This window comes from Heptranchias perlo, chromosome 35 (genome assembly GCF_035084215.1).
Source record: "Heptranchias perlo isolate sHepPer1 chromosome 35, sHepPer1.hap1, whole genome shotgun sequence".
NCBI classification, from domain to species: Eukaryota; Metazoa; Chordata; class Chondrichthyes; order Hexanchiformes; family Hexanchidae; genus Heptranchias; species Heptranchias perlo.
The window spans coordinates 16,514,159-16,538,547 of NC_090359.1; the positions used below are offsets into that span (position 1 = coordinate 16,514,159).

Here is a 24,389-nt window from a genome sequence, read left to right on the forward strand (position 1 = left end):
GGTCGATGGACTGATCTGATCATATGATCCCTGTGTGAGAATAACCTGAACATCACTGGTGCAAACTCAGTTAAAGCTTTAAACAGACCAAGTAGTTGGTGGTTTAGCCTTTAATTAGATGGCTCTATTCTCCAACTCTTCAGTAGACTTACAAGTGGCAGTTTTGGCAATTGGGATCTAGTGTTATTTGGTTCCAGGCCAAATAAGATTACACAAAGATTGTATTCGCAAGGAGAGGGGAATGGGGCAAGAACTGTTTAATGAAACAGAATCCAGCAAGGGAAACTTAGAGGGGCTCTTAGATTTGCAACAGCAAATGGAAGTATTTTAGAGGCTATGGGGTCCAGGATATAAAAGGTGCATGAGGTGAACAGAGACTGGAAAATAAAAATTGAGATTGAAACAAATAGCAGGAGCTGGACCAAAGTTCTGCACAGGAAGAAAAAGATGGGCTGAAGAGAAGGAGGAAAGAGCCAGGTAACCCTAGCAGGAACAATTGGAGATTTGGTCTTACTTTGCTCCAGGATTTTTGTAACTACTTAAATTTGAATACCTGCTTCAGGGAACACTTCCCTCATGTCCTACAATGGACAAGTCAGCAGCAATGTGTGGGGTTGTTTATTCAGAAGGTTAACTACTGTAATCACCATTGATGCCCACATCCCATGAACGAATAGTAATAAAAAAATGCACACTCTCCAAAAGGGATTCAAGCCTATGTGGAGGAAGAGGTCTTACTGTAATCAGATTACACTTTAATCTCTACTACAGAACACCAAATATTGAAAGCTGTTAGGTACAAATCTAATTTTGGCCTGATGGCCATCCTAGGCTGCTACAAAACCAAATTAAGCCTTCTGGAGGGGAAGGGGTTAAAACATCCATGTGCCCAAACAAATCAGATTTTATCACGGTGACAACCTATTTCTTAGAATGTTTTTTTGTTTGACGCAAGGCCACGTGCATTGGTGTTAGAATGTGCTCAATTACTGAAGAAAAGGAACCAGTTCAACATCAAAATGTTTTATTTCAGCTGCAAGAACACTCAACTACAATGTTTGGAAGTTAATCTTAGACTTTGAATTCCATTCCCAGTTCAGAGAGATGGCAACATAAAACTTCAATACACAAGTTGAATATCTGCAACATGGACAACAGTCCAGTCACTCCTCCCCCAGGGTGTGCTTGTCAAACAGGTACACTCCCATGCCATTCTCAGGGGCTCCCAGTCTCTTCAGGTTGGTGATGTGATCTCCAAGCTTCTTGATCATCTTCACTTGTTCATCCAAGTAGTGGGTCTCCAGGAAGTCACACAACTGGAAAGGGAAAAATAAAAATCAAGCTAGCTACTTGAATCATTAGGTTCCTTTAATCTCACTTCCCTACTGGGGAATACTCAAGGTCTCATTACAAAATATGGCCAAGAGACTACTAGATCTAACTCCTTGCCCTCCCAGCCACTGGTATTGAAAATAAATGCTGCCCTGCCCCAGTCCCTCACCTAAAGTCAGTATCCATTTGAAGGTTCCCTTCAAGCCCAAGATATCTCAACCCTTGAAACAGATTGATTTCAAGGACAGATTTTAATGCTCACCTTCAGTAGATTTGAAAAACCTCAGATTTAGAAATGGAAAGTATTGAGCTGCATTCAGTCTGATGAGATTTTAAAGGACAGTGCTAAATTACACAATCCCAAATTAAAAATAAACCCAAAAGCTAAATGCCACTGATGCATTAAGGACTTACATGAGGGTCTGTCCTCTCAGTGGACAGTTTGTGCAGATCCAGCAGACTCTGGTTCACATCCTTCTCCATCTGCAGAGCTCTCTGCATCGCCTCCAGACCATTGCCCCACTCATCCTGCTCTGGCTTCTGAAAAGGGAAGTCTTTCAAGTCACAAAATGCTCAAGCTCCCATCTGCATCCCATGCAGTATTAATCTCAAACTAGCCTGAAACAAGAGGATGACTGGAGAGTGGAAGAAAATTGATTTTTGCCCTGATGTTAGCAACAAGTACTCTGTTCAGTTATAATGTAGAACATGTGGCTCATTAATGAGAAAACATCTTCTCTGCTGTGGAGAAATTTTCCACATTCTGAAAGCTGGATAGAGGCTGCACTGGGGACCAATCATTCAATATGAAAATAAGCCTCAATAAATTACATTTGGTCCAGTCATGAACTCAACAACTGGCAGGTGGGTCATTAACCAGAGGACACACATTGAAGATAATGGGCAAAAGAACCAGAGGAAAGATAGAGATTTCATATATAAAAACAGTGAATTGTTACAATCTGGAATGAAATGCCTGAAAGGGAAGCTGATTCAATAGCAACTATCAGAACAGATTTTTATGTATAGAATCATGAAAACGAATAACTTACAGCTCTATGGGGAAAGAGCAGGGCACGAGGGACTAATTGGATATTCTTTCAAAGAGCCAGCACAGACACTATGAGCCAAACGGCCTGATTCTATGAACAAACCTTGATGTCCTCCAAGATGATTCGGCCTCCACGCTGATTCTGGAATTTCAGCAGTTTCTCAGCGTGCTCCCGTTCCTCATGTGACTGCTCCTTGAAGAACTCAGCAAAGTGACGCAGGGCAACATCATCCCGGTCAAAGTAATAGGACTGTAGGCACAAGAGTCAATTAAACAATCATACCAAATTAAGATAGAGAACAAACATCAGTACAGGGATTTCACCATGGATCAGGGAACCAAGGAGTTTGATCATTTTTAAAGAGTACTCATATTTCCTAACTCAGTTCACCTGGTGAAAGTAGACAACAGGTGGCCAGTGGAGAATGGAATCACCTCAGTCTTTGACCACACTGAGCAACTCAACTTAAACCCAAGCTTGAGCTACTTGGCCATTCAGGTACCTCCTGCCCACATCTCAATTTATACAAAGCATTAACCAGGAAGTCACATGACAGGTCCTCCTTCAGTGTTGGATACTGTGACCAAGGTGCCGAAAGCTACCTGTTCCTCCACAAGTGATTCAGAAAGACCAGGGTGCACAATTGGTCAATTAACTCATGCAATGAGTCTCCTCCTTTTAGAGGGTCTGTGTACTGGATCAGAACTTGTGACATTCCAAGAAAATAAGTTGAAACAGAGACAAACAATGTGAAAGGATAAAACTCAAATTAGTTCAGATCACTAAATTAGGGAAAATTTAGATGTACATTTGACATCTGAAAAACGTTTCCAAATCAATAATCTGAACTCACCACAAACCCCCACCCCCTATTCACATGTCAAGGATCAGCACAGCCCAAGGAGAGCTGACCTGCTTCGTTCATGGTCTTGCCCAGTCCCATGTGGTCCAGGAGAGGGAGCATGCAGTGTCCACCAGTACACTCATTTGAGGCCATGACCAGTAGGCACCAGTGAAGAGTGAGATATAAATTTTCTTTTGCTCAAATTAGGCTTTATGTTCATTGCTTTGTAGCAATTGGGCACTTTCCTGATAACAACAGAGAGCAACCCAATGTCAGCCTTACTTGATTAAAAAAGGCACACATTTCTCCACTGTGTTCTATAAATTCCATCAATTACAAGTTTCTTGCTATTGTACAGACAAGGGTTACACTCCATCCCAAACCTGAACAAAACTCCCTTCATTAAGCAAGAAACTCCACCCATTTTGAAAATTCCCAATTTGATTTTAGAAACTTTGAGAAGTTCAATTAAGCTTTTGGCTGGAAAAGACAGGTTACAAGATCAAGAGTATGGAGCTATGGCTAAGAATGCCCATGGATTTGTGTTTTGACTAAAGATTTCACCACAGGTGTTTCAAAGACCCCAACTATGGGCAAGTCACCTGTAACTCAAAAGACACTCACTGGCCAATGTACTGAATAGGCTTTTTTTTTTGGGGGGTGGGGAATGCATTTCACAGTCTCAATGTAAACTCCAACATGGAAACTATATAAAAAAGGACCCAGACAATCCATTTGAAAGGATAATGAAACATCACAACTATAAAGATACTTAAAAGAAATATTAGAACAGCAAATTCAATTATTTTACTGAATTTAAAAGGTTAATTCACTAGAATTCAGTAAGTCTACATTAGTTAATAAGACAAAATACCCAAAGCTCACCATAGAAAGATAAACATAGGAGGAATAGAGCTCCATATTTATCTGCTTGTTGACACCATCCTCACACTCCTTGTGGTAATTCTGACACACTTGAGAAGCCATCCAAACTACTTTTTTTTAAATAGACCAGCAACTGACTATAAACAATATGAACATAAGGACCTCAAACCGAAGCTGCTATATTTATTCTTTCAGACCCAACCCATTTTAACTACAGGATGTGACATCACTGATGATAAATGTTTGGCAGCCAATCAAATAGCTGCTTCCTCATCACACGAACGGAAAAAAACCCTAACCCCTCCCCCTGAAAAAAGTGGGGGGGGGGGCCTAAAAACACCAAAAAAAAAGGAAAAACACACAAAAACCCAATATCTTCAGGATCCTCCTTTCATTCAATCACTTCTCTTGTTCTATTTCATAAGTTTCTTCACTTCATTTTAACCTGCTGTTTGTTTTTATTCTGTGACCTGTCTGTTTTTTAACCTCTCTTTCTAATGATTTCTCCCCCTGCTCCTCATTTGTTCTGTTCTTTTCTCCCCATCTCCCCCATTCCCCAGAATCCCACCCATTCCCATGTCCCCTTGTAACACTGTGCAGTCTGCAGCCTGTGTGTCCATGTCCCTGTGCTTCAGTCAGCCTGAGTCACTCTCTTCAATAAAAAATATTCCTTCCACTACGAGCATGCTATCCAGTCCCTCGGTGCCATTGTCTCAATGATACTCTTTTAATTGAACAAGAAGGAGACACTGAGTTTCTCTTTTTTTCTAATGGGTCTTTGAGCCCCAGTGTCAGGAACCCCGAAAACCTATTCAAGTGCTGTAAGAATTTTTTCTTGTGGCACACCCAATCATAGCAATGAAACCGAATGAAACCAAAATGTCACTGTCGTAATCAACTATCCACTCCAGTCCCCGGTCTCAAACATAACGGCAGACACTCCGTGCTCCTTCTCCAGGGCCACCCGGGCACGGAGAATGCTGCGGAAGAGAGACAGACAGTCGGAGCGACCGCCCCCCCCCATAGGCCATGTCTAGCCTGGACCTGTAGATGGCCACCTTGGACAGGCCCAGGACCAGACCCACGAGGACTTCAGTCCCACGCTCCTGATCTTTGGCCACCCGTTGAGGGGAGTGGGGAGTTTGGGGGGGGGGGCGCAGGCAAGTCGGAGGACATTCTCATGGGTCTGGCCCTAGGCCTGTCCAAAGTGGTCATCTACAGGTCCAGGCTCGACCCGGCCCATGGGGACGGTCGCTCCGACCGTCTGCATCTCTTCCGCAGCATTCTTCGCGCCGCGATGGCCCTGGAGAGGGAGCACGCGGTGTCTGCCGGTACGTTTGAGGCTTTCCGCGACGGATGGGCACCGCAGGGATTGGAGTGCATCCTGGACCGAGATAATAAAATTATAATTTGACACTTTTTTTTTTGGATTTACTGCACATGAACACACCCTAACCCCCCCTTCTTATAAAAGGGGGGCCTAAAACACACAAAAAAAGCTGACTGCCCATAAAAAAAAAATTAAAATTATTATTTGACTCTGTTATCATTTAGTTTTTGGATTTTTAAAAAAAAAATAAAGTTACATCCTGAACCTCCCTCCCTCAATCTCATAAAAGGGGATCGAAACATACAAAAAAAGTCAACCTGATTCAAAACAAATCTGCTTAATTGAAAAAAAAATGTTCTGATTGGCCTTAAATACAATCTCGACTACGCCTCTTTCTTGATTGGTGTCCTCAGTGGGCGTAGAGCTCTGAATGGCGAGTGTGAGTTTTTACTCATCATCGGGAATGCCACGCCTTGTATTACAGGCAGGCTGTCCCCAGACATATAAATAGAAGAGTTTGGGAATGCTCTGCGCCCGGGTGGCCCTGGAGATGGAGCACGCGGTGTCTGCCGGTACGCTCGAGGCTTTCCGCGACCGGGGGGCACCGCAGGGGCTGGAGTGCTTCCTGGACGAGGATAATAAAGTTTTAATTTGAACACTTGGTTTTGGTTTGTTTGGGTTTTTAGTATTTAAGCACAGCCCACACACCCCACTTCTTATAAAAGGGGGGCCTAATAGGAAAAAGAAAAAAAAGAAAAAAAAAGAGTTTGGGAAGACGTTAGCCTGGTTCAGCTAGTTAAAATACCTTCTTAGACAGTTAGAATGGATTCCCAGGTGTGTTAGAACTATCACAAGGAGTGAGGATGGTGTCAACAAGCAGATCAATATGGAGCTCTATTCCTCCTATGTTTATCTCTCCATAGTGAGTCTTTTTTTTGGACCCTATTCAATCCCTCAATCTATGCACAGTGGGTGTATTTTTGAAACCTGTAATTGTGCAAGTTAAATTGAATTGTTGTAAACAAACTGTCTCCCTGTTCCTTACAGTAATTGTACTATAGGCTGAGTTTCTTCAATCTCTGACTCACGTTCCTGGGCTCTGAGCTTCTTCAAATTTACTTTTGGAATACACTGCATTCAATGGGGGCATGATCCTGGTGAAAGGAATGTTATTATTGGTCCTTCACTAATTTCCAGATATACTATTGAGTGTCATAATTTCAAGTTGAGCAAGTATTGATTTGTGAGCATATTCAAGTAAAATTTTAATTAAAGCTGAATTGGTGATTATTTTCCATTGGCTAGCTTCCCAATTGCTGGGAATGAAATTATCCACCATCTTTACCAGATTAGTGAAGCAAGTTGGCCTGTGCTAGTTTTCATAACAATCTGCAGACCAGTTGAGTGAGCCAGAAAGCAAAATATTGAAGTTGGCTTCATGTACAATACCCATGATTGGTCTTTGAGATATCCAACTACTTTTGATCTCTCCACAGTCCTATTACTTTGACCGGGATGATGTTGCCCTGCATCACTTTGTCAAGTTCTTCAAGGAGCAGTCACAGGAGAAACATGAGGATGCTGAGAAATTGCTGAAATTCCAGAATCATCTTGGAGGATATCCAGGTTGGGTTCAGCAAACAAGTGGTCTTTTACATGGCACCACTTTGCTTGTTTCAAATTTCCATAGCAATTAGTTCCAATTTATATGGAATTTGCTTCACAGAAACAGGTCATTTGGTCCAACTGGTCTATGTTTATGTCCATGCTCCAGAAAAGCCTCCTCCCACTTTAATTGATCGAATGTGATCAGCATATCTTTCTATTTCTTTTGCACTCATGTACATGTCGAGCTCCCCTTTAAATGCATCGATACTAATTGTCATTAATTTGACTCTTGTGGTTGTGATGGCTTAATTCAGTAATTCTATATTCTTAACACAATTGGTTCATGGTAACATGGGCTTTTACTTTTTCCACCCTATTTTCCTTCAATGCTTTCTGGTGTATTGTTCGTTTGTTTAATCCATTAAGTGAACTGGCTGAGACTTCCTTTTCAGAAGCCAGAGCAGGATGAGTGGAGCAATGGTCTGGAGGCGATGCAGAGAGCTCTGCAGATGGGGAAGGATGTGAACCAGAGTCTGCTGGATCTGCACAAACTGTCCACTGAGGACAGACCCTCATGTAAGTTCCTAATGATGTTAATGTGGGCTTTTGGGTAAGTTAGAGATGGAGGAACCTTGCTGTCCTTGAGCCTATTCAAAAGATCTTCATTCCTAATCGGTTTGTTTGTTTGTGTCTTTCTTGGAATTTTTTGGGGAGGGGGGAGACAGGCAAGTTGGCCTATTGTGTACATTAGCAGTAAGTGTGTCCCAGTGACCCCAGGATCTAAGCACTTACTGTACAGTAAGTTTGCTCCAATGATGCAAAAAATGCATCAATCTGAAGTGCAACACTTGCCAATCCTCCAGACCAAGAGGATTAAAATCCAAACGCTCGAGGGGAAACTTAGATGTTCCACGATATCTCCTGCTGGACATAACTATTCTCCATCTTTTCTTCCAGTTGTGAGACTTCCTGGAGACCCACTACTTGGATGAACAAGTGAAGATGATCAAGAAGCTTGGAGATCACATCACCAACCTGAAGAGACTGGGAGCCCCTGAGAATGGCATGGGAGTGTACCTGTTTGACAAGCACACATTGGGGGAGAGTGATTAAACTGACTGCAGGGATAAAGCCTATTGTGTTTAGTACTCCTGTTTATAGTCTAGTCAGACCCCCATCCTGTAGGATTGATAGCTTTTGACTTTCTACAAAGAGGTGAGATCTGGACTCTTGATGTGTAATTGTCATTAACTGGAAATAAACTGTTTCTAACATTGCACTGGGTTTTGTCTCTTAAATTGAGTAGTAGCTTTTTCAGATTAATGACATTTAACAGCTCCAGTGTCGGGTTCATTTCTGAGTTGTTTTTCTTCCCTTTTGGAGTAATTCTGAAGAATTAGATGTTCAGGGCCACGTGTTGAAGGTCAAATTTCAATTCTGTGTAAATCTTGAATGCAAATTCCATTCATGCATTTGAATGATTGTGTTGAAAGCAGAAGTAAAGAGCAATTCTGTAATAGAAGTTACTGTTGTCACTGGTGTTGTGTGTTGTCTTTGATGTAACAAAATATTAGATATTGTAACTTTTTTGTTGTTCCACACCACTCATCCATCAATTCATAAAGTCAATACAATCGCTCCTCCATAAATCTATCATCCTTTCCAAATCCTACCAGCTCTCCCTTTGTCTCCTTCACACTTAGGAGTGGATTCAAAGACTCTGGATGCAATAGCTGTAATTATCCAGAATTTACAACTGAAGTTAAGAATGTAGTAGAGGATTGCAGTTTTGTGAACCCCAAAAAAACTTTTTAACTGTCTGGATACGTTAGAAGTATATGATGTCATATTAAACATTTCATATGTTGCTGAGCAGCAACCGAGTTGGGTTGGATTTGCTGGTGGGTTTGATGGCTTCATTGTTCAGACAAACCAGTCTTTAATGTGCTGAACTTCCATGTGCATCAGCTGCAAGTATTCCCTCCACAGATTTCAACTGGGCTAACACTGGTTAACTGTTCACACCATACAGACTATTAGGTTAATAATCACCCCGTACCCGACTGATGTTTCCTACAGTCTGCCTACAACGAGGCAGAGCTCTGCTTCTTTGTAGGTAGACTCCCTACAAGTATTCCATACATAATTTAAAGGTCCTGTGCAAAGCATAAATCAAGTACTCGCAGAGCCAGGAATCAAAGGAATTAATTGAAGTCTCTGGTGTGCACCTGCCTCGCTGTTGAGGATGAACTTGTGGTGTCCATCCATTTGGTCGAAGCTCTGCATGACTGCAGGTCATTCGCTACATCTTGGATCCTTTCTGGCCAATACAGGTATAAATACCAGCTATATTTCCAGTTCATGTGGGTCAACGATGCTCATGGGTTGCATCTCCCAAAAGACTAGTGTTTGTACAATGATTGGTGGCTCCAGCTGTGAATCACTTCCATCCCCTCCAGCCCATCTAAAAAAAAAAATTTATTCCAAGGCAACATATCTCATCACATAATCCAGGACTGAAAACCTCAACCATTTTGCAATGAAATCAGCTGTCAAGACTTTGGATCTCAGAGAAACACCAATGTGATGAGCCAGACTGTTAGAGAACATGAGAGTCTCATTTCGATCAGATTTAAATATTCTTTAGCCTCATTGAACGCTGATCATAAAAGGAACACGATGGAGAAAATAGAAAGAAAGAAAGACTCCCATTTCTATAGCACCTTTAACAACCTCAGGACGCCCCAAAGTGCTTCACAGCCAATGAAATACTTTTGAAGTCGAGTCACTGTTGTAATGTTGGGAATGGGGCAGCCAAATTGTGCACAGCAAGGTTCCACAAACAGCAATGTGATAATGACCAGATAATCTGCTTTAGTGATGTAGGTTGAGGGATAAATATTGGCCACTGGAGAGAATTCCCCTGCTCCTCCTCAAATTAGTGCCATGGGATCTTTTACAGGCAACTGAGAGAGCAGAGAGGGCCTCAGTATAATGTCTCATCTGAAAGATGGCACATCTGATGTGGGGAAATATGAGGTTATTCACTTTGGTAGGAAGAATAGAGAAACAGAATATTTTTTAAATGGTGAGAAACGAGTAAATGTTGGTGTTCAGAGAAATGTTGGGTGTCCTCGTACAAAGAAATACAAAAAGTTAGCATGCAGGTACAGCAAGCAATTTGGAAAGCAAATGGCATGTTGGCCTTTATTGCAAGGGGGTTGGAGTGCAAGACTAAGGAAGTCTTACTACAGTCATACAGGGCTTTGGTGAGACCTCACCTGGAGGACTACGTACAGTTTTGGTCTCCTTATCTAAGGAAGGATATACTTGCCTTCGAGGTGAAGGTTCACTCAATTATTTCCTGTGATGAGAGGGTTGTCCTCTGAGGAGAGGTTGAGTAGAATGGGCCCAAACTCTCTAGAGTTTGGAAGAATGAGAGATGATCTCATTGAAACATATAAGGTTCCGTGGGGGCTTGACAGGCCTGAGAGATTGTTTTCCCTGGTTGGAGAGTCTAGAACTAGGGGGCATAGTCGCAGTATAAGGGGTCGGCCGTTCAGAGTGAGACAAGGAGGAATTTCTTCACTCAGAGAGTTGTGAATCTTTGGAATTCTCTACCCCAGAGGGCCATGGAAGCTGAGTTGTTGAGTATGTTCAAGGCTGAGACAGATAGATGTTTGAACTCAAGGGGAAATCAAGGGATATGGGTATTGGGCAGGAAAGTGGATTTGAGGTCGATGATCAGCCATGATCTGATTGAATGGCGGAACAGGCTCGAGGGGCCATATGGCCTACTCCTGCTCCAATTTCTTATGTTTTTATGTCTGACAGTGCAGCACTCCCTCAGTGTTGCACTGAAGTATCAGTCTAGACTTTGTGCTCCAGTCCCTGGAGTGGGACTTGAACCCACAACCTTCTGACTCTGAGGTGAGAGTGCTGCCACTGAGCCACAGCTGACACAAATGGAGATGTTTGTGTGGGTGACATTGCATTCAGTAATCTTCACTCCCTCTCATTCTCGCTGAATATCCTGAATTTAACCAAACAACATTTCATGAGAATCAAAACTAAAAATGACACATCCCACAATGCTTTGCCCAGTTGATGCCCCCATGCTGCCAATCCTCAGACACACCCATTCTCTATATTAGAACTGGGGGCGATTCCCACCATCCATGGGATGGAGTTTCCATTTCTCTGTCCAATGGTTGGTTTGCAAATTCACTCAAGGCTACTTGATTGCTTTGAATATTGTCTCAGCATCACAGTTAATTGAATTTTACAATTCAGTCCTGCGCTCCTGATCTTTAGCTGCCCGGTGCGGAGTGGGGGAGGCAAGTCGGAGGACCTCCTCATGAGTCTGCTCCTGGGCCTGGCCAAGGTGACCAGCCACGGGTCCAGGTTGGATATGGCCCATGGGGGCTGTCGCTCTGGCTGCGAACCTCTCTGCCGCGGCTTTCTCCATGCCTGGGTGGCCCTGGAGAAGGAGCACGCGTTGTCTGCAGGTACACTTGAGGCCTTCCACGACCGATGGGCACAGCAGGGACTGGAGTGTATGGTAGACACTGCCAATAATATTATGAGTTAATTTGCTAAGTTTTCTTTGTCTTTTGTTTGATTTTGGTGTTTATTAGTTGTGCCCCTTTGTTAGATATCCTTTATTTTGGGTTGATGACAAGAGGGCAAACCCAGTGTCTCCTAAACGGGTTTATTTATATATTTCTTTTGCTTTTGATTTTATTTAAGCCCCTTTGGCTGGGGGTAGGTTTAGGATGACAACTTTATTTTTAATACAAATCAATAACCAGAGTCAAATAAGAATTTTAATTTTCCTGATCAACTCTTTTTTTCTTTTTTTTTATTAGGCCCCCCTTTGAAAAGAAGGGGGGGGTGTGGGGTGTGCTTAAATACTAAAAAACCAAATAAACCAAAACCAAGTGTTCAAATTAAAATTTTATTATCCTCGTCCAGGATGCACTCCAGCCCCTGCGGTGCCCACCGGCCGCGGAAAGCCTCGAGCGTACCGGCAGACACCGCGTGCTCCATCTCCAGGGCCACCCGGGCGCGGAGCATTCCGCGGAAGAGAGGCAGACAGGCCGAGCGACCGCCCCCACGGACCACGATCATCCTAGACCTGTGGATGGCCACCTTGGACAGGCCCAGGAGCAGGCCCACGAGAACGTCCACCGACCTGCCCGCCCCCCTCCTCACCGGGCGGCCAACGATCAGGAGCGTGGGACTGAAATGCAGCCAGAACTTGAGGAGCAGCCCCTTCAAATAATCAAACCGGGGCTGCAGTCTCCCACACCCCGTGAACAAATGAAACACGGACTCCTCCAGGCCGCAGAAATCACAAGCGGCCTGGGTGTCCGTGAAATGGCGTAACCGCCGGTTGCACGCGACTGCTCCGTGCGCCACCCTCCACCCCAGATCCCCGATGGAACACGGGAGGATCCCTGAGTAGAGAGCCCCCCACTGGGAACCCCCGTCTCCGCCGGACGGCAGGATGGTACGCCAGGGCGTGTCCGGCCGAGAGACGAGGGCGAGGAAGTGGATGGTGTGCAGGAGCAGCCCGTACAGGAAATCCCTCCGCGCGGTGTGAAACGGCACGGAGGGAATTTCCGAGAGACGGCTGAAGTTGTGAGGCGCGGCCCTCCGAGGGAGGTTCCGGGGTTTGGCGCCGAGGAGGAAGTCCGTCCGAACGGGGGTCAGGTCGGACGGGATGGCTCCGCACGACTGAGCCGCCTCCACATCCCGAGTGGAGTCAGGGCCGAGCGCCGATTTCAACGCCCAGATGGCGATGGCCGCGTCACCGGCACGCCACGAGGACATCCGTGCGGCGAGCGCCCACGGCTCCAAACAACCCGACCCACCGCCATCCAGGACGTCCCTGACTCTGGTCACCCGACCGGCCACGGCCCTCCGCACCGACAGCCGCGAGTGGCCGAAGCCGATATCGCGGAGGAACGGATTCCCGAGCAGCGGCTCCTGCAGGACGGCCGCTACCCCTGACGGGCGAGAGCTCCGACCGGAGGCGACCATGTTCCAGACCCTGAGCAGATCCTGGTAAAAGACAGGCAGCTCCTGCAAAGACATGCGGCCGCCCACCAGCGAGATGAACAGGAGCTGCGTGTCGTAGTTCAGGCCGTGCACCTGGCGGAAAAAATACGTCGCCAGCGCACGCCATCTAAGAGGACGCTCAACGTACAGGTATCGCCGCAGCGTCCGAAGGCGGAAAGTTGCCACCTGGGTGCGGACGCACACCAGCCCCTGACCGCCCTCCCTAAGCGGGAGACTCAGGACCGCGGCAGCGACCCAGTGTATCCCTCTGGCCCAGAAGAAGTCGACAAACTTCTTCTGAATCTTGGCGACAAACTCGGGGGGTGGGGTCAAAGTGACCCATCTGTACCACAACATGGCGGCCACCAGCTGGTTTATGACCAGCACTCGACCCCTGTAGGATAACACTCGGAGCAGTCCTGTCCAGCGCGCCAGGCGAGCGGCGACCTTGGCCTCCAGCTCTTCCCAGTTCGCCGGCCAGGCTTCCTCGGCAGGGCCGAGGTAGATTCCCAGGTACCGGAGGTGCGTGGTACTCCAGGCGAAAGGCCTGAGCTCCTCCGGCAGGGAGTCCACCCGCCACTGACCCACCAGGAGTCCGGAACATTTCTCCCAGTTGATCCTTGCGGAAGACGCCGCAGAGTAGACCTCTTGGCACTCGCGCATCCTCCGCAAGTCAAGGGGATCGGTGACCACGAGGAGCACGTCGTCGGCGTAAGCCGAAAGGACGACCTCCACGTCCGGCTCGCGCAGAGCCAGTCCCGACAACCTCTTGCGCAAGAGGCGCAGGAAAGGCTCCACGCAGACGGCGTATAATTGGCCGGACATGGGGCACCCCTGACGCACTCCTCTCCCGAAGCGAAGGGGCGCCGTCAAGGATCCGTTAACCTTAATCAGACACTCCGCGGCGGCGTACAGAAGTCGGATCCGGGCGACGAAATGCGACCCGAACCCGAAAGCGCGCAGAGTCCCGAATAGATACTCGTGATCCACCCTGTCGAACGCCTTCTCCTGATCTAAGGAAAGGAAGGGGACCGACAGACCAGCCCTCTGGGAATGGTGGATCAGGTCCCGGACCAGATGGATGTTATCGTGGATCTTCCGGCCCGGGACCGTGTAGGACTGGTCGGGGTGGATTATGTGGGCCAGCACGGTGCCCAGGCGAGCAGACATCGCCTTGGCAAAGACCTTATAATCCGTGCTGAGGAGGGAGACCGGGCGCCAGTTTTTAAGGTTGCGGAGATCCCCCTTCTTAGGCAGCAGGACCACGACCGCCCTGCGCCACGAAAGGGGCATCTCCCCGGTCGCCAGACATTCCCCCAGGACCCGCGCGTAGTCGCCCCCCAGGACGTCCCAGAAGGCCCTGAGGAACTCCACGGTCAGCCCGTCCAGCCCCGGGGATTTGCCCCTAGAGGGCTGGTGGAGGGCGCCCGTCAGCTCCGCCAAACTCAGCGGAGCGTCCAGACTGTCGGCGTCCTCCGGGCCGACCTTCGGCAGGTCCTCCCACAAAACTCTGCGCGCCTCCTCGCTGGACGGATCCGGAGAGAACAGAGCCTCGTAGTAAGATCGAGCCCGGGCCCTGACTCCCTCCGGGTCCGAGACGAGGGACCCGTCGTCGGCCAGCAGCGTAAGGAGCTGCTTACGAGCCCCCCGCCGCTTTTCCAGCGAGTAGAAGAAGGGAGAGCCGCGGTCCAGGTCCCGCAGGAGCTGGAGCCGCGACCTCACGTACGCTCCTCGGGACCCGACCAGTTGCAGGTCCCTCAGAGCGTCCTTCCTCTCCTCGTACACCTGCCGCAGGGCCGGATCCTCGGCGGCCTGACCGAGACGGGACTCCAGGCCAAGCACCTCCTGCTCCAACCGCCTGACCTCGGACTCCCGCCTCTTAGTCGACCCCCTCGCGTACTCTTGACAGAAGAGGCGGACGTGAGCCTTGCCCACGTCCCACCATAGCCTCAAGGAGGAGAAGCCTCCCCGCTTCCCTCTCCAGTCGCTCCAGAACAGACGGAACGAGTCCCGGAACCGCGCGTCCTCCAGCAGCCGGTTGTTAAAGTGCCAGTACGCGGACCCCGACCGGGCGCGGAGCAGAGCGAGCTCCATCCACACCAGGTGGTGGTCCGAGCACCACACCGGCCGGATGGAGGCCGACGGGACGCAGGAGGCGTACGCCCGCGAAACGTACAGGCGGTCGATTCTGGTGCTCCCCCCTCCGGCCCTCACAAAGGTGAACTGGCTGGAGTCGGGATGGAGATTCCGCCAGACGTCCACCAAGTCGAAGGACCCGACCAGGTCCCTCAACTTCTCCGTCGCCGTTCGGGCACGCGCGGGACCGGAGCGGTCCCTCGCCTCGAGGGTACGGTTAAAATCCCCCCCCGAGGATAATGCACTCGCCGGCGTCGACGGAGTTCAGGTAAGTGGACACTTCTTCAAAGAAGCTCACTTGCTCGGCTCCGGACCAGGGGGCGTACACGTTCACCAGGTGAAGCGGCACGTCCCCGTGGCGAAGGGCTCCGTGGAGCAAGCGGCCCGGCACCGGCTCCTTGACCCCCAAGATCTCCGGCTGAAAAGTCGGGGCCAACAAGATGGCCACCCCACTCGAAACGCTGGCGAGGTGACTCAAGTAGACCCCCCCTCCCCATTCCAGGATCCACGTGGCCTCGTCTCCCGGAACGGTGTGGGTTTCCTGCAGAAAGCACACCGCATACTTCCCGTCCCGAAGGACCGAGAACTTGTCAAATCTACGGCGGGCGTCTCTGCCGCCGTTGATGTTGAGGCTGGCTATGGTTATCTCCATGGCAAGAGCACAGCGCAACCTACCTAAAAACTAATGCGCGGAGGGAGCGGGGCCGCTAGTCGACCTCCTCTCCCCCCAAGAGCCCGGTGAGGAGGGATCTGAGCCGGCGCAGACCGACCCCGCCGCCGTCCTCCTCCGCGGCCACGGACACGACGGCGGCCCGGACCGAGCGGATCAGATGCGCCGGCTCCGACCAACGGTCGAGGGCCCGCCGGGCGCCATTGCCATGATGGGTCCAACCGGACACAAAATCCCGGAGTTCCTCAACGGGGATGAGGGGAGACTCGGTGCAGGGCACGAGGGCGTCCACCACCTCACTGGCGGCGAACTCTAAATCCTCCCCAGTGCCCACCACCGAGTCCCCGACCTCCTCCGGGCCATCGTCGCCCGCGGCCGACCCACTCCCCGCACAGGGTGCGGAGAACGGGATGGCCGCGCCGGCCGGCCCCAACTCTGTCACGATCCCACCCCCAGGATCGTCGGCAGAGGATTCCTCCCCGGGCTCTACCGGGGGGTCCGGGTCGGAGGGCGGCTCCGGGCGAGGACCCTCCCCAGCCTCCGAGCGGTGGTAAACGGGCACCCGGATATAATGGGAAACCGGGGAAACCGGGGAGAACATATATTCCAGCTCTCCAACCTCCCCCGGCTCCGCGCCCAGAGACTGGGAGAAGGGGGTCTCCCCACCCACACCGCCACCGACCGACCCGGCCCGTGACATTTTCGTGTTAAAACCCGCCACCAGGTCGAGCAGGTCCTGGGAGAGGTCGAGCCGAGGGCAGACGAATCCGGCCTCTTCGGCCTCGCCCGCTCCGGCACCCAGGACCCCCGACCCGGTGAACGGGAAGCTCGCGTCGGCGCACGAATCCGCGGCCCCCCCTTTCGGCAGGGTCTCTCCATCCCCCCCGGGAGGCACGGGCACGATCTCCTCCCCCCGAGAGGTGGATGACCCCCGCTGGCGGTGGGAAATGGAGGGTGGAGTCGCAGGATCCGCCGCCGGCGCCGACTCCGATTCCCTTTTCGCGGGGGGGCCGTCCCTTGGCAGGGTTCCCCTCCGCTTCCAGGGAGCGGCGCCTTTTCTGTTTTCCGGAGGGTGGCGGAGGGAGGGCGAGCCCCATGTCTGTTGGGCACCCCCCCTCCGCTCCCTCCTGAATACCCGCCAGCCCTGGCTCTGCCGCGACCGCGAGTTGCCGTTTGGCCGCGGTCACGACCTCGGGCTGGCTGGAAGGATTTCCAACCCGGGGACCAGCCTCCTGATGTTTACTCTTCTTCCGCGCCTTCTTCGGGCGAGGGTTCCCCCCCCACCCCCGGCGGAGGCCTCGTCGGCACCCTCCGCCCGCGCAGTGGACTCTCCCGACGCGGGGGCGGGTTTGGGGGGAGGAGCGGTGGCGGCGCCAGCCTCGGCCGCCGGAGCTGCTTTGGCGGCCTGGGAGGCGGGGCAGTTCTTCCTCAGGTGCCCCACCTCCTTACAGGCATGGCACCGCCCACCCTCTGCCGTCCAGAAGACGCGGTAGGCGGTCCCCTCGTGGAGGGCGTTAAAGCCCCCCTCCGTAACCTCCTCCCGCGCCAGCTTGATAAACGCCTGGCGACGGAAGGAGTAGACATGATGGAGGCTGGTGTCCCTGAGGCCGAGCGACAGCGGCGTTACCCCCGACCTCACCTCCCCCAGTTGACGCAGGTGAGGGAGGAGGAGCTCATCCGGCAGGAAGGGCGGGACGTTTGACAGCACCACCCGCTGCGCGGTGGCCTCCAGCGGGTCCACCGGCAGGAAAGTCCCGCCCACCGTGAGCCCCTTACTAAGGGCCAGGGACACCGCCCGCTCGGACCTCAGGAAGACTACAGCCTTCCCGTACACTTTCGAGGCCGCGACGATGGCCGAGGGGCCGACAACCTCGGCCATGGCCTTCACGCAGGCCTCAATCGTCATGCCGGGGTGGGCATAGGCTTTGACCCCGTGCTTCCTCGTCACGAGGCGGAATGGCGCCGGGCCAGCAGGAGTAGCACGAGCAGCGGGAGCAGCAGCCGCAGTAACGCCCGCATACGTCCTGCTGGGTCCCGGCACTGGCGAAGATGGTGTTGCCATTCTCTTGTACGCCACGCCCACCCCAAATCTTAGGTCTTCCAGGTATTTTTCTTTTTTTTTGGTTGGACCAAAAGCCCAAGGAAACCTCCTCTCCCCAAAATGGTACTGATCTATTGGGAGAGGGGCTCCTTTTCTGGGGCGTTTTTTCTTTTTGTTTTTAAATGCGGAAACCACAAGAGAGAGAGGGAGGGATGTTCCTTAAAGAGGAAGGAGGGAGTCTGCAGGGGCGGGCCGCTGCAGAAATGTCTCTGGAGGGAAGGAACGTACACGTACACGGGTGGCCGATAACGTGGAGTCTTCCGGTGGGCAGGGGGAGGAGATGTCTTCCCCTAGACAGCCGGAGCTGACTCGGCTCAGTCCTCCACAGATGGCAAAAGTTTCTTCACCCAGGCAGCTCCAGCTGTCCCGGGCCAGACACTTGGGGGTGGAATCCCCTGTTGGAAAAAGATCTTCTTACCTCCCCCTACCTTCAGTCGGCCACCACGATCGCCGTCGACCTCCTCTTCCTGCTGTTTGAGGCTGACAGCAGCAGCAGCAGCAACAGCACACCCCTCGCAGCTGCCTGATATTTTTTTTTCGCCTCCTTCTTTCTTTCTCCCTCCTTCCCTCTCGATGGCTTTCCTCTCCTCTGTGCTCTGCACCTGCTTGCAGCACTTCCGCAGGGCCACACTCGATTGGCTGGCAAGTGGCTCGCCAATACCGACCGGCCCCAGCACTCTCCTCACAGGCCTCTCTCCGTGGGAGACGTGTGGATGTTGTCAGAGTCCGTGAGCCACGGACTCTGCTTCAGGCTGATTGGGACAGACAATTACTGCCAGTTAACAGCCCGCAGTTCGCACCGTCACTGATGTTGAGACCCAAAAGGTCAATCCTTTTTTTTTTCCAAAGAAACTTGTGAAACAGGACAGTGGAAGTGATTGAAAAAAAAAGGATTCTAATGACATTGAGTTTTTTTTCTGAAAGACATCCAATCGCATCACAACAGCGACTCATTGAAATGGAATCAGGTGACTGCAGTGTATAAAAGGTGCTGGTTGGTGGGTAAAGGAATAGTTGAGTTGTTTGGTATCATGGGGGATTTTGTAGTGAGAGGTTAATCACTGTGACACGAACAACTTGCTGAGAGCAGAGCAGAGCAGAGCACAGTCAGCCAGAGGAGAAGGAGACGAGAGGAACCATCAACAGGGAAGGAGGGAGAAGGAGAACACCATCACCATCAACATCAGCCGTGAGGGGTGTGCTGCTGCGGGTTCGGCCGTCAACACAGAGGGAGGAAGAGGAGGTCGGCGCCGTGAGGTGTGGACGGCTGGAGGTAGGGGGAGGAAGAAGACCATAAAAGGACAGGGGGTTTCCCCCCAAGTGTCTGGCCCGGGACGGCTGGAGCTGCCTGGGTGAAGTTACTTTTCTTTTGTTTCCATCCTTGGAGGACTGAGCCGAGGCAGCTTCGGCTGTCTAGGGGAAGACATCTCCTCCCCACTGCCCACCAGAAGGAAGAAGGTGCAGCCCCGCCCCTCTTCGACCCACTTCAGCGGCAGCCCACCCCTGCGGACTCTCTCCTTTCTTTGGGCGCCATCCCTCCCTCACTTGCTCTCCTGCTCTTGTGAGCTATACCTCTTAAGGCATAAACATCGGACAAAGGAGCCCCTCTCCCAAATTAATATTGGCAGACGTGGGAGAGGCGGTTATCCCGACGTCCATTAAGGCCGTCTCCATCCATCGGCCTGAGACTATGGCGTCACCATCTTCGCCGGTGCCGGGACCCAGCAGGACGTATGCGGGAGTTGCCGCGGCGGCCGCTCCTGCTGTTTCTGCCGCTCCTGCTGGGCCGGCGCCGTTTCGCCTCTTGACGAGGAAGAATGGGGTCAAGGCCTACGCCCACCCCAACATGACCATTGAGGCCTGCGTGAAGGCCATGGCCGAGGTTGTCGGCCCCTCGGCCATCGTTGCGGCCTCCAAGGTCTACGGGAAGGCTGTTGTCTTTGAGGTCCGAGCGGGCGGTGTCCCTGGCCCTGAGCAAGGGGCTCACGGTGGGCGGGACTTTCCTGCCGGTGGACCCGCTGGAGGCCACCGCGCAGCGGGTTGTCATCTCCAACGTCCCGCCCTTCCTTCCGGATGAGCTCCTCCTCCCCCACCTGCGTCAACTGGGGGAGGTGAGGTCGGGGATAACGCCGCTGACGCTCGGCCTCAAGGATAACAGCCTCCGGCATGTTTACTCCTTCCGTCGCCAAGCCTTTATTACACTGGCACGGGAGGAGGTGACGGAGGGGGGCTTTAACGCCCTCCATGACGGGACAGCCTACCGTGTCTTCTGGACGGCGGAGGGTGGGCGGTGCCATGCCTGTAAGGAGGTGGGGAACCTAAAGAAGAACTGCCCTGCCTCCCAGGCCGCCAAACAAGCTACGGCGGCCGAGGCTGGCGCCGCCACCGCTCCTCCCCCTAACCCCGCCCTCGCGTCGGGAGAGTCAACTGCGCGGGCGGAGGTTGCCGACGAGGCCTCCGCCGGGGGGGAAGGAGGGCACCCTCGGCCGCGAAAAGCGCTGAAGAAGACGAGGCACCAGGAGGCTGGTCCCCGGGACGTTAACGGGTCGAGCCAGCCCAAGGCCGTGGTCGTGACCGCGGCTGATCAACATCTCGCGGTCGCGACAGAACCCGGGCTGGCGGGTAGTCAGGAGGGAGCGGAGGTGGGGGCCCCAGCAGACATGGGGCTCCCCCTCCCTCCGCGACCCTCCGGCAAGAAGAAAAGGCGCCACTCCCTGGAAGCAGGGGGGAAACCTGCTGAGGGACGGCCCCCCGTGGATGGGGAGTTGGCGCCACTCGCGGATCCTGCGGCCCCACCCGCTACATCTAAACAGCGGCGGGGGTCTTCTGCCTCTCGGGGGGAGGAGATCGTGCCCGTGCCGCCCGGGGGGGATGGAGAGACCCTGCTGATAGGGGGGGTCGCGGATCCGCCCATAGACATACGTACCCCGTTCACTGGGTCGGGCGGCCTGGGTGCCGGGGTGGGCGAGGCCGAAGAGGCCGGATTCGTCTGCCCTCGGCTCGACCTCTCCCAGGACCTGCTCGACCTGGTGGCGGGGTTTAATAAAAACATCTCACGGGCCGGGTCGGTCGGTGGCGACGTGGGTGGGGGGACCCCCTCCTCCCAGTATCTGGGCACGGAGCCGGGGGAGGTGGGAGAACTGGAGTATACGTTCTCCCCGGTTTCCCCGGTTTGCCCCTATATCCGGGTGCCTGTTTTTCACCGCCCGGAGGAGGGGGAGGGTCCCCGGCCGGCGCCACCCTCTGACGCGGACCCCCCGGTAGAGCCCGGGGGGGACTCCTCTGCCGACGATCCGGGGGGTGGGATCGTGACAGAGGCGGGGCCGGCCGGCACGGCCGTCTCGTTCTCCGCACCCTGTGCGGGGAGTGGGTCGGCCGCGGGCGACGATGACCCGGAGGAGGACGGGGACTCGGTGGTGGGCACTGGGGAGGATTTGGAGTTCGCCGCCAGTGAGGTGGTGGACGCCCTCGTGCCCGGCACCTAGTCTCCCCTCATCCCCGTTGAGGAGCTCCGGGATTTTGTGTCTGTTTGGAGCCATCGTCGCGATGACGTCCGGCTGGCCCTCGACCGTTGGTCGGAGCCGACGCAATTAATCCGCTCGGTCCGGGCCGCCGTCGCGTCCGTGGCCGCAGAGGAGGGCGGCGGCAGGGTCGGGTTGCGCCGGCTCAGGTTTCTCCTCACCGGGCTCTTGAGGGAGTGGCGGTCGACTAGCGGCCCCGCTCCCTCCGCGCATTAGGTTTAAGTAGGTTGCGCTGTGCTCTCGTCATGGAGATCACCATAGCCAGCCTCAACATCAACGGCGGCAGAGACGCCCGCCGTAGATTTGACAAGTTCTCGGTCCTGCGGGACGGGAAGTATGCGGTGTGCTTTCTGCAGGAAACCCACACCGTTCCGGGAGACGAGGCCACGTGGATCCTGGAATGGGGAGGGGGGGTCTACTTGAGTCACCTCGCCAGCGTTCCGAGCAGGGTGGCCATCTTGTTGGCCCCGACTTTTCAGCCGGAGATCTTGGGGGTCAAGGAGCCGGTGCCGGGCCGCTTGCTCCACGTAGCCCTTCGCCACGGGGACGTGCCGCCTCACCTGGTGAACGTGTACGCCCCCTGGTCCGGAGCCGAGCAAGTGAGCTTCTTTGAGGAAGTGTCCACTTACCTGAACTCCGTCGACGCCGGCGAGTGCATTATCCTCGGGGGGGATTTTAACCGTACCCTCGAGGCGAGGGACCGCTCCGGTCCCGCGGATCGCCGGTCGGCGACGGGGAAGTTGAAGGACCTGGTCGGGTCCTTCGACTTGGTGGATGTCTGGCGGAATTTCCATCCCGACTCCAGCCAGTTCACCTTTGTGAGGGCTGCAGGAGGGAGCACCAGAATCGACCGCCTGTACGTTTCGCGGGCGTACGTCTCCTGCGTCCTGTCGGCCTCCATCCGGCCGGTGTCGTGCTCGGACCACCACCTGGTGTGGATGGAGCTCGCTCTGCTCCGCGCTCGGTCTGGGTCCGCGTACTGGCACTTTAACAACCGGCTGCTGGAGGACGCGCGGTTCCGGGACTCGTTCCGTCTGTTCTGGAGCGACTGGAGAGGGAAGCGGGGAGGCTTCTCCTCCTTGAGGCTATGGTGGGACGTGGGCAAGGCTCACGTCCGCCTCTTCTGTCAAGAGTACGCGAGGGGGTCGACTAAGAGGCGGGAGTCCGAGGTCAGGCGGTTGGAGCAGGAGGTGCTTGGCCTGGAGTCCCGTCTCGGTCAGGCCGCCGAGGATCCGGCCCTGCGGCAGGTGTACGAGGAGAGGAAGGACGCTCTGAGGGACCTGCAACTGGTCGGGTCCCGAGGAGCGTACGTGAGGTCGCGGCTCCAGCTCCTGCGGGACCTGGACCGCGGCTCTCCCTTCTTCTACTCGCTGGAAAAGCGGCGGGGGGCTCGTAAGCAGCTCCTTACGCTGCTGGCCGACGACGGGTCCCTCGTCTCGGACCCGGGGGGAGTCAGGGCCCGTGCTCGATCTTTCTACGAGGCTCTGTTCTCTCCGGATCCGTCCAGCGAGGAGGCGCGCAGAGTTTTGTGGGAGGACCTGCCGAAGGTCGGCCCGGAGGACGCCGACAGTATGGACGCTCCGCTGAGTTTGGCGGAGCTGACGGGCGCCCTCCACCAGCTCTCCAGGGGCAAATCCCCGGGGCTGGACGGGCTGACCGTGGAGTTCCTCAGGGCCTTCTGGGACGTCCTGGGGGGCGACTACGCGCGGGTCCTGGGGGAATGTCTGGCGACCGGGGAGATGCCCCTTTCGTGGCGCAGGGCGGTCGTGGTCCTGCTGCCTAAGAAGGGGGATCTCCGCAACCTTAAAAACTGGCGCCCGGTCTCCCTCCTCAGCACGGATTATAAGGTCTTTGCCAAGGCGATGTCTGCTCGCCTGGGCACCGTGCTGGCCCACATGATCCACCCCGACCAGTCCTACACGGTTCCGGGCCGGAAGATCCACGATAACATCCACCTGGTCCGGGACCTGATCCACCATTCCCAGAGGGCTGGTCTGTCGGTCGCCTTCCTTTCCTTGGATCAGGAGAAGGCGTTCGACAGGGTGGATCACGAGTATCTATTCGGGACTCTGCGCGCTTTCGGGTTCGGGTCGCATTTCGTCGCCCGGATCCGACTTCTGTACACCGCCGCGGAGTGTCTGATTAAGGTTAACGGATCCTTGACGGCGCCCCTTCGCTTCGGGAGAGGAGTGCGTCAGGGGTGCCCCATGTCCGGCCAATTATACGCCGTCTGCGTAGAGCCTTTCCTGCGCCTCTTGCGCAAGAGGTTGTCGGGACTGGCTCTGCGCGAGCCGGACGTGGAGGTCGTCCTTTCGGCTTACGCCGACGACGTGCTCCTCGTGGTCACCGATCCCCTTGACTTGCGGAGGATGCGCGAGTGCCAAGAGGTCTACTCTGCGGCGTCTTCCGCAAGGATCAACTGGGAGAAATGTTCCGGACTCCTGGTGGGTCAGTGGCGGGTGGACTCCCTGCCGGAGGAGCTCAGGCCTTTCGCCTGGAGTACCACGCACCTCCGGTACCTGGGAGTCTACCTCAGCCCTGCCGAGGAAGCCTGGCCGGCGAACTGGGAAGAGCTGGAGGCCAAAGTCGCCGCTCGCCTGGCGCGCTGGACAGGACTGCTCCGAGTGTTATCCTACAGGGGTCGTGTGCTGGTCATAAACCAGCTGGTGGCCGCCATGTTGTGGTACCGGTTGATCACTTTGACCCCCCCCCCCTGAGTTTGTCGCCAAGATTCAGAAGAAGTTTGTTGACTTCTTCTGGGCCAAAGGGATGCACTGGGTCGCTGCCGCGGTCCTGAGTCTCCCATTTAGGGAGGGCGGTCAGGGGCTGGTGTGCGTCCGCACCCAG

The 24,389-nt window shown here is 53.6% G+C and overlaps 1 protein-coding gene and 1 long non-coding RNA gene across 2 annotated transcripts in view; one reads left to right on the forward strand and one right to left on the reverse strand.

Annotated features, from left to right (window-relative positions):
• The window catches only part of LOC137302372 (uncharacterized), a 126,961-nt gene that overhangs the window by 46,893 nt on the left and 55,679 nt on the right, over positions 1–24,389 (forward strand). The window lies entirely within an intron of this gene.
• On the reverse strand, positions 631–4,295 carry LOC137302136 (ferritin heavy chain, oocyte isoform-like). The gene is made up of 4 exons (XM_067971808.1): positions 4,114–4,295; positions 2,487–2,633; positions 1,747–1,872; positions 631–1,316 (listed from the first exon to the last, which is right to left on the reverse strand). The coding sequence occupies exons 1-4, from the start codon at positions 4,213–4,215 to the stop codon at positions 1,164–1,166; spliced, it is 528 nt and encodes a 175-aa protein (XP_067827909.1). The 5' UTR covers positions 4,216–4,295; the 3' UTR covers positions 631–1,163.

Coding starts and splice junctions, on each gene's coding strand:
- LOC137302136 (XM_067971808.1), bottom strand. CDS start 4,215: ATGGCTTCTCAAGTGTGTCAGAATTACCACAAGGAGTGTGAGGATGGT. Junction 1,873..2,486: donor TCATCTTGGAGGACATCAAG/GTTTGTTCATAG, acceptor TTCCCTTTTCAG/AAGCCAGAGCAGGATGAGTG. Junction 1,317..1,746: donor CTGAGAGGACAGACCCTCAT/GTAAGTCCTTAA, acceptor TTCCCTTTCCAG/TTGTGTGACTTCCTGGAGAC.